The sequence below is a fragment of the Mytilus galloprovincialis genome, chromosome 8 (genome assembly GCF_965363235.1).
Source record: "Mytilus galloprovincialis chromosome 8, xbMytGall1.hap1.1, whole genome shotgun sequence".
Classification (NCBI taxonomy): domain Eukaryota; kingdom Metazoa; phylum Mollusca; class Bivalvia; order Mytilida; family Mytilidae; genus Mytilus; species Mytilus galloprovincialis.
In genome coordinates this window covers 38,916,000-38,926,845 of record NC_134845.1, presented here as the reverse complement: position 1 = coordinate 38,926,845, position 10,846 = coordinate 38,916,000, and the positions used below count along the sequence as shown (strand labels likewise).

General features: G+C 31.0%; 1 protein-coding gene across 2 annotated transcripts in view; it reads right to left on the bottom strand.

The window, feature by feature from the left end:
- Positions 1–2,996: 2,996 nt before the first annotated feature.
- Positions 2,997–10,846, bottom strand: part of LOC143041891 (N-acetylglucosamine-6-phosphate deacetylase-like) — a 21,988-nt gene continuing 14,138 nt past the window's right edge. For both annotated transcript variants that reach the window (XM_076214024.1, XM_076214025.1), the window contains exons 8-10: positions 7,773–7,914; positions 6,892–7,021; positions 2,997–6,500 (exon numbers count right to left, since the gene is read on the bottom strand). In XM_076214024.1, coding sequence (XP_076070139.1) covers positions 6,194–6,500; positions 6,892–7,021; positions 7,773–7,914 — 579 coding nt within the window. In that variant the 3' untranslated portion in view covers positions 2,997–6,193. The remainder of the gene's footprint in view (positions 6,501–6,891; positions 7,022–7,772; positions 7,915–10,846) is intronic.

The following is a 10,846-nucleotide window of genomic DNA, read 5'->3' as shown; positions in this document are numbered from 1 at the left end:
TAATGATATGTAATTTGTATACCCCTGCTTCAAAGGCGGGGGTATAATGACTTATATCAGTCACACCAGCCGTTCATCAACCGTTCATCAATCTACATTTGTTTGCTTGTTCAGAACACATTTCTGTCACATTTAACTTTTACTGCAATAATTTCTTGATATATGACACTTAGCTTCATCTGTTATGCTATACTGTATTACACATTAATTGGTTCCTTTATATGGTCTACTTCCGGTTTGCTGGAAACTCTTAAAAATGTACAAATATGAAATTTTGGCACACATGGATTTTTCAATATTTGGCATTTTTTGCAAAAAATTATTGATTCACATATTGATTGTAAAATAGTCAACAACATTGAGCTTTTGTTACATCAGTGAGCCATAGCTCCAATAGACCATTCACATTACCGACTTTTGATCCTTTGTTCTACAATTATTTGACAGGTTACCTACTCTGTGGTAGGCCATCCTGGTACTCAGTCAGTTACGAGCAGTCAAAAAAAAGGAAAATTAAATATATGATCAGTGCAATTTGGGAGAAAATTACTATTTTTCGATGATTAATTCATAAATATAAAGCATTTAAACAGTTACCTTTCCCTTAAAACTGTATCGATTAAAATATTGAATTTACTTATTCAAATGCTCTTGCTTGACCCAGTACCAGGATGTCCTACCACAGAGTAGGTAACCGTTGGAAAAAATATTAATTCCAGAGTAAAAAGTGGGTGATATGAAAATGGACTATTCATCTTGTTTGTCAACCTAATTTATCCATTTTAATATTCCATGACTGCTCAATCTGGCGGAGCCAGTAGTTTGTTATTATCGTCTAAGTAGAAATATTCTAGTCTTCATGAATTGCGTCTTCAAAATTGATTATAAATACTTAAACAAAGTTAATATCTCTTTTAACTTTTTCATACAATTTCAATTAATCATTTAAGAACAAAATTTCATTAAGTCTATGGCAGCCTACAGAAATTTCAGTATAGCATACAATTTCCACCAAGAATTTGTACAATTTAAAGATTATCAATTGTATGAACATGTTATTTTTGAAAAATATAAAGACCTGTAGATGTCTTTGTCCAATTGGTAACAGGGGCGGATCCAGCCATTTTAAAAAGGGGGTTCCCAACCCAGGACAAAGGGGGGTTCCAACTATATGTCCCAATTCAAATGCATTGATCATCCAAAAAAAAGGGGGGGTTCCAACCCAGAACCCTCCCCCTGGATCCGCCACTGGGTAATCATTGAGGTTGCTGTCTCATTAACATGTATCTCGTTTTAATCACAATCATAACTTTTATTCATAATTCTAACTTACTCCTATTTCAACTGGAATAAAATAAACTACCCCAATAGACAATTTTCATATTACCAACTTTTGACTTTGGACAATTATTTGACTGGTTACCTACTTTGTGGAAGACATCCTGGCCAATTACGAGCAACAAAAAAAATTAAAATCGAATATACATTCATTGCAATTTGGGGTGAAATTTACTATGATACCATGATTTTATCACGTCTAGAAATCATTTAAACAGTTAACTTTCCCTCAAAATTGTACTGATTAAAATCTTCAATTTACTTATTTGTCTTGCTCTTGCTTGACAGAGTACCAGGATGTCCTAACACAGAAAAGGTTACTTGTCGAAAAAATATTAATTCTGGAGTCGAAAGTTGGTAATATGAAAATGGACTATAAGGGATGGGTTATTTATGTGTATCTGAAGTACTAGTAAATGTGTTGATACTTGATTTGTATGCTGTGTAATAGTTATCCTGTAGATTTTGCTTCCTATAATTATGTCTCATACTTGACCTGAGACATTTTGAGTACATTCTACTTATAAATTGTAACTGTGGTAAATATGTATTATTGATAAAATAAAATGTGTTCTTTCTCAAAAAGGAAGAACATTTAATTTTAAAATATTGATGTACTTGTGTTTTTTCTTAATCCCCAGGCAATTAAAATTAAACAATAAAACTGATCTCATTATTCAGTATTCTATTCACCTGTTGAGTTATTCTTTAGATCAAGTTTAGGTAGTTCTACTACAGTAATCACTAGCCAGTCAACACAGAGGTGAGTTCGAACCCTAGGGTGCACTCGACTTCAATCATAATTGACAAGGATTGTCAGTTTTCCTATTGAAGGTCTGTGGTTTTCACTGGTCACTCCGGCTTCCTCCACAAATAAAAATTGGCTGCTAAGAAAACACCCAATTGTGGCACTTCAAAGTGGCATTTAAACATTAATAAGCAATCAATCAATCTTTAGTTCAAAGTAGTAAATTCCTTGTAGGACATATGAAGATTTTAAAGTAATGCAAGCATTATACCACAACATCCCAAGGCAGTGAAAAAGATTGGAACTTTGAACAAGATTTAAACATACAGAAGGGTGAAGTTGACGAGTATTTCATATGATCTGTTGGGGTGATGTCTGAATGTTTTTCTTTATTTTGAGAATTTATATAACAAATCTTTGATTGTTTCTGTAAATTTCTTCATAGCTTTTATAGACTGGAGACAATTCAGGGTTTGACTTATTGTATAAACAACTGTCTGTCGTTGAAGATTGATTGTTTTCTTCACAGCTTCTGTAAACGTCAAATGATTAAGGGCTTGACATTTTTTCTATATGCTCATCTTTAGATGAAGATGGTATGCTGTCTTTGTCATGTCAAATATTTCTTTTGTTTATTTGTTGGTCTAATTGACATACACAGAACACATTCTTTTATTAATATTCAAAAAAATTGATAAGGGTATGATTGACTGAACAAAGTGAAATTATGATTCATCCCATTTAAGCAGTCGCTTTTAGAAGATCTGTTTGCTAATGCCTCATTTGACTGATGTGTTTATATAACCCATTCAAACTTAGTATTGCTAATATTCTTTGAGGGTTATTATTAAAACAAGTGTTGTGATATAAATTACCACATTAACAAGTTTATATAAATAAAAAGATGTGGTCTGATTGTCATATATGTATATGTATATATTTATTAAAATCACTCTCCTATCTACATTCCAATTGTAAAAATAAAACAGTCATATAATTTAATATAGATAGTAAAATAAAGATGAAATATAAACTGAAGACTTTAAAATAAATGCATACAAATATATCAAATGTACAAATTATAGTTTCTTTTGGAAAATTCTTTTTAATAAATATTGTGTTTTACATGGTAATCTTTTTATCATTACAAAACCATAGATATTTGTTTGTAGAAGAACAGCTTCAAGATTCCACATTAAATATATAAATAATGCCCTTTTTCAGATCAATTCAGATTTCAACAGATCTCTAGAGTTGATAAGTTAAGCTATGGTTTTCTAAAATTGAGAATGGAAATGGGGAATGTATCAAAGCGACAACAATCTGACCATAGAGCAAACAACAGCCGATTCTAGTCTGTTTATGAACCAGGGAATAAGACAAAGTGCAAATGAAGAAAAAATTCAAGAACCCACAAAAAAGTATGACTAACCTGCTAATGTCAGCAGCCTAAAAATTCCCTGAGATAACATAGGTGATGTTTTCTGCATTTACTTTTAACCAACTTATTTTTCGCAGAAACTAAATTTTGCATTGAGCCCTTTCAAGCGCACTTAAAGGTAATTAAATTATGCCATTTTCAAGTTTGATTGATATATAGTCCAAAATGAAGATGAAATTTTATATATTTGCAACTATTTTTATTTGCCTAATTTTTCTACCAGTGAAAATCGTGAATATTATTTTGTTGACATCTGCATTTACACCAGTGACTGATATTTTGATTGGTGGTGATTTTAAAGAGAAAATCATAGAAATGGATGCTGAGCATAGTGTCTGCAAAAAAAAATTGAAAGGATCATGGCCATGTTAAATCAATGAGCTTCCATCAGTCAGCTCATACAGTATGTAGACTTGGAGGTCTTGGATTGTCTAATAGATAGGGCAAATGAAGAAACAGAGTTGATAGAAGTTAACAAAACAAACTACCAAAACAAGATGATGGTTAGGAATTTCAATGTTTATTATCTCTTGAAGCTGTTAGAACAAGTTTTTAAAATACAAAAGAATGACCTTAACGACTAGAAAAAGTTGCATGAAAGCAATTTCTATCCTGCTTTTACTCAATTAATTCTGTCTATTATAAATTCTGGCTCTAAATAAAACTATAATACAAACAATACAATAACAAGGAATCATATATTCAAGTGTTTTATATCTATAACAGGTACCTTTAGTTTATAACTCAATAATTAGTAATAAAACATTGAAAGTAAACATAATAACAAATAATATACTACATTCAGTTAATATTGCAAAAAATACAAAAATAAAAAAGTGAGACTCCAAATGATTCTGCACAGATCAAGTCTTTATAGCAATACAATATCACATACTGGCATAATCTGACGATGCATTTCTTAAATGTTATTTCTACCAATAGGGTTTTTATGGTTTGACTTTTGAACCATTACTTTAATTAATTCCTTTTTGTTGTTAAGAATACTTTACAGTGCTTTTTAAGAAGCAAAATTAAATTGAAGAACTAATAAAGATATTTTCTCGAACACTTCGAAAGGTTTAATTTGATTTCAGTTTTAAAGATTTTTTTTTAAAACCAATGGTACTACGAAATTGAGGTATCCTTCATATATTTTCTGTGAACTAACTGTTCACATGAGGATGGCAAAAAATATATATAGAAAATATATACATATTTGTTATGAAACTTTTAACAATATCAATTTGGCAGTTCAGATTCTAAAAGAAGTATAAAATATCTTATACAAATATTTTTTTTTTTAACACAGAATTGGTAGCCTTGGTGAAGTCTAAGTCCCTCCCCTTTGAGTCATATTATATGTCCTCACTTTCAATAGTCACAGTCAATAATTAATACAGCATGATTCTATAACTAACTTTTCATATGACTACTGTATATATGAAAAGCAAATTAGAAGGTTTACCAGTAGAAATCACTGAAAATAAATTTTTGGCAAGCAAAAATCATTTATACTTTTTACAATCCTGTTAGAAACATACATGTGTTGAGAAAAGCCCATAAGCATCAGTTTAAAGTTGTTTACTGATGGCTAAAACAACTTAAATATAATAAATACCTAACAAACAATGCTAGCCCTGAATAAATGAGATTACTAAAAATTCATAAAATACTGCAAAAGATAAATTGTGTAATAACATTCTTTTTATGAAAATTGTAAATTCAGAAATTTTTGTAATGTTTTAATCATTATTAGTGAAAACTGGCAGGATAGGTTTCAAATACTGATAGCATTATATATATATTTATTACATTGGTTGCATTGAAAAGATAAATTGTGTAATAACATTCTTTTTATGAAAATTGTAAATTCAGAAATTTTTGTAATGTTTTAATCATTATTAGTGAAAACTGGCAGGATAGGTTTCAAATACTGATAGCATTATATATATATTTATTACATTGGTTGCATTGAATTACATTGATTTCCCAGTGAAATAAAAACCGATAATTTCACAATCTCTGACGTCATACAACAAAAGGCGTTGTCAAGACGTCGATAACGGCGGACCAAAACAAATTATGAATGCGTCGAAAAAAAAAAGATATAGAATGTAGTTCCTTACATGTTTTACATTAATTTCTTTTAAAGAAAGCCATTTGTCAATGTAATAAAAAGAATAACTAATTAAAGAATTCAAATATCGAAATATATTCAACTAGTGACCGAACAACACTGATAATTAAGTCATGCACTACGGGCATTCGTGAATTAATGTGTTGTTCGGTCACTGGTTGAATATTTTTCTCTATTTGAATTCTTCCATTAGTTATTCTATAAGTACAATTTCCTAAATTTGCAATAATTAAATCACATTTTTGTCATTTGTTCCACATTGAACATACTAAACGTACACACAAATTTCTGAACTTACAGTAATAACATTCTAATCATGATTATATAAATGATTTATCTGATTCTGATTCATTCTATGAGTTTTTACATCTCATTCAAATTTTGATGATTAGCATAAATAAATGTACCCATTTAAATTTTCTTAACCTTATCCCATCCAATGATAATTACACCATTGACCATTATATAATCTAGCACCAATCTACAGTAGTAAGGATACATATCTCAACTATTATTACTTCCTGTTACATCAAAAATTATTTTTTATAGCACTTTCTTCACATTCTACTCTCTTAGACATTTGTCTGCTTAATAAAGAAGCAGCAGGATGCCAGTCTTGATGCCATACTTGTTCTCCAGCAATATAAGTGGCCATCACATTTAAGTTTTCGTCTAACATAAGAAAATCAGCATCTGTATCAAAGTCCATTGTCCCTTTGCGATCAGTAATTTTTAGAACTTCGGCTGGATGAAGGGTAGCAGCATCTAACGCCTGTTCTGTGGTGCAGTCTGTGTTTTTCTTTAAATTCTGAACACATTTAGGTATTGTAGCTATACTGAAAAATAAAGTTTATAAATATCATTACTGATAAGAACAGTACTTTTAAAAGATGTCTAATACCCTGCAGGATTATAGAACTTTATAGACTTTGTTTGAATTAAACAGGTGTTTCTTTTTTACATGTTATTCGAAAGAATTTCCCAGTTTGTCCCTATTACAAGTTAGTGTCATTTAAATAGATTTACAGTTTACTAAGCTAACCCTGTTTGTATATATCTTTATTTGTTTAATTACATTTGTACCTGTCATTAGACATATTAGCTTCAAATTTAACAACTGCATTTTGTCTCTAAGGTGTGATCATAAGAATTCTTTGAAATATTATTATAAATACTGGCAAAATTAAATCATATAATCGCTTTTCAAAAGACCCAACTCTGACATACCTTCCACACAATGTGTTAGTTCCAGCAATGAAAGCTTTCTTGTCTTGAATTTCCACTAGCTGTGAACCCATGTGATGTTTCCCTATAGGGAGCCCCATGGCTGGTATGGCATCTGTTACTACTATAAATCCTAGATAATAAATAAAGGTTATTCAATCTCCATTGTACTTATAAAACTAGAGATAATGACAGTATAAAATAATACCCCCAACCTGTAGTATTCATAAGTTTTAACCTTGCATAATATACAGTTTTACCTTGATTTTTTTTTTGTCAGATTTTTTTCAGAAACTTCAATCCAGAGCTTCCTGAAATTTGTTTTATTGCTTCATGTTAGAAGGTTTAATGTGTGACATGGTCTCAGTATCATCACTCATCAACTCCCTATTAGCCAAATACATGTATGTCTCATTGGCACTCACACCACATCTTCCTATATCTACTTATATATTAAACTAACACATACAAGCTATAATTGAAATATTTTTTTAACTATAAGATGTATCAGACCTTCCTGAAATTTGCCAATAGGCTTCATGTGTATGTGTTTTACCATGTAAATGGTTTTCAGAATAGTTTCTCTTCAAAGTCCTGTTAATTGAATACTTGAATTTGGGATATTATTTGTGAGCAAGAGCTCACAGTTCTACATATCTTAGCTGCAGAAACTGAAAAATTACAACTATTATGTAATAAAAAGAAGATGTTGTTGCATGACTGCAAATAAAACAACTCACTTCAAGAGACCAATGAAATATGTAGACAGCTCTCTAACAAGCAAAAAACCATTACTACACAAAATATAAAGGCATACACTATAGGCACAGATACACATTTTACTGCACCCACACAGCATCAGTAACTTGTATATCTAATCATACCTCTAGGATTACTCCTGAAAGCCATTCTGACTGCAGCTGGATGAGTGTGTACTCCATCACTGATCAGTCCATAATACACTTGTCTATCAGTCAGGAACTTACTGGTTAACAAACCTATTAAATGGGGGTCTCGATGGTGAAACTATAAAAACAAAAGCGATGTTAAATTAACACAACTATAAAATGTATTTTATGGATTATACAGTAAAAAAAGGCAATCTTCTGTTATATATGAGCCAGTCCATGCGAAAAGGTACAAAAAGTCCTTTTGGTAAACTTTACAGGACACGTTATCAAAGTTTGTTATAGTATTTTTGAAAAACGATTTTATCCGAAAAAAAATTACATTAATGTAAACATTCATAAGATTGTCAATTCTATCCCGAATTTGTCAACTAAAACCGAAAAAGACGTAGAAATATCTGAATTTTTGGTATTTGAGCAAGTGTAAAATCATTTGTTCCCCGGACTAATGCTATACCGACCAGAAACTACAAAAAATTATGACACTACAGAGACAAAAGTCAATAATTTCCGTCAGTTCTACAGGTTTAAAGAAAGAAAGACAACATTAAAACATGAGGGAAAATGCAAAAACTATGACATCTTGTGTTTTAGAAATTGAAATTTAAGTTAAGTTAAGTTATTTAATATTATATAAATCAACCTTAGTTGCACGGGATTCGAACCGTTGCCCTGTTTGATTGCATTGATATCCGCATCGTAAGCGAGAGCCTTATCCCCACTGCTACCAGGTTTAACGTTATCAATTGGCAAATCAAGCCATTTAAACTGTACTTTGAAAATGATTGAAATATATGAAATAATTCACTAAAAATCTTGATAAAACTAGGGGGGGGGGGGGTCTCAATACTCGCAGGTGCGTGAAGCTCACAGCTTGATGATATGAGGGAAAGTAAATGTGTTTTATAAATCACAAGTCTACTACCAATAATTATGCACACTTTTTAGAATTTCGTAAATTTTTCGTTTTTGTACCTTTTCGCATGGACTGGCTCATATAGGTGATATCGGCGAAAGTACCAAGCAAAGCCTATGTATAGTAAAAGAGTGATTTCGCCCTAACTTTTTAAAAAATCAACATATTTTAGATGTGTTTTTTGCAAACTAGATGTTTTGAGAGATGCCGAATCCATTTGAAACTTCAAATCGTTGCTAAAATATTTGGAATATGGACTTTTTGCTGATTGGTGTACGGTTGCTAAGGGGAGAATTTTAGTTGCTAGGGATAATTATATGTCAATATTTGCATTAAATTATAACGTTAGATATGAAGTATTATAAGTATTTCGATATTTCATTGCTTTTTGGCAATTTCGATTTTTTTGTTTTTTTGGGATTTTGAAAATGATATGAGCCAGTCCATGCGAAAAGGTACAAAAAGTCCTTTTGGTAAACTTTACAGGACACGTTATCAAAGTTTGTTATAGTATTTTTGAAAAACGATTTTATCCGAAAAAAAATTACATTAATGTAAACATTCATAAGATTGTCAATTCTATCCCGAATTTGTCAACTAAAACCGAAAAAGACGTAGAAATATCTGAATTTTTGGTATTTGAGCAAGTGTAAAATCATTTGTTCCCCGGACTAATGCTATACCGACCAGAAACTACAAAAAATTATGACACTACAGAGACAAAAGTCAATAATTTCCGTCAGTTCTACAGGTTTAAAGAAAGAAAGACAACATTAAAACATGAGGGAAAATGCAAAAACTATGACATCTTGTGTTTTAGAAATTGAAATTTAAGTTAAGTTAAGTTATTTAATATTATATAAATCAACCTTAGTTGCACGGGATTCGAACCGTTGCCCTGTTTGATTGCATTGATATCCGCATCGTAAGCGAGAGCCTTATCCCCACTGCTACCAGGTTTAACGTTATCAATTGGCAAATCAAGCCATTTAAACTGTACTTTGAAAATGATTGAAATATATGAAATAATTCACTAAAAATCTTGATAAAACTAGGGGGGGGGGGGGTCTCAATACTCGCAGGTGCGTGAAGCTCACAGCTTGATGATATGAGGGAAAGTAAATGTGTTTTATAAATCACAAGTCTACTACCAATAATTATGCACACTTTTTAGAATTTCGTAAATTTTTCGTTTTTGTACCTTTTCGCATGGACTGGCTCATATAGGTGATATCGGCGAAAGTACCAAGCAAAGCCTATGTATAGTAAAAGAGTGATTTCGCCCTAACTTTTTAAAAAATCAACATATTTTAGATGTGTTTTTTGCAAACTAGATGTTTTGAGAGATGCCGAATCCATTTGAAACTTCAAATCGTTGCTAAAATATTTGGAATATGGACTTTTTGCTGATTGGTGTACGGTTGCTAAGGGGAGAATTTTAGTTGCTAGGGATAATTATATGTCAATATTTGCATTAAATTATAACGTTAGATATGAAGTATTATAAGTATTTCGATATTTCATTGCTTTTTGGCAATTTCGATTTTTTTGTTTTTTTGGGATTTTGAAAATGATATGAGCCAGTCCATGCGAAAAGGTACAAAAAGTCCTTTTGGTAAACTTTACAGGACACGTTATCAAAGTTTGTTATAGTATTTTTGAAAAACGATTTTATCCGAAAAAAAATTACATTAATGTAAACATTCATAAGATTGTCAATTCTATCCCGAATTTGTCAACTAAAACCGAAAAAGACGTAGAAATATCTGAATTTTTGGTATTTGAGCAAGTGTAAAATCATTTGTTCCCCGGACTAATGCTATACCGACCAGAAACTACAAAAAATTATGACACTACAGAGACAAAAGTCAATAATTTCCGTCAGTTCTACAGGTTTAAAGAAAGAAAGACAACATTAAAACATGAGGGAAAATGCAAAAACTATGACATCTTGTGTTTTAGAAATTGAAATTTAAGTTAAGTTAAGTTATTTAAGTTATTTAATATTATATAAATCAACCTTAGTTGCACGGGATTCGAACCGTTGCCCTGTTTGATTGCATTGATATCCGCATCGTAAGCGAGAGCCTTATCCCCACTGCTACCAGGTTTAACGTTATCAATTGGCAAATCA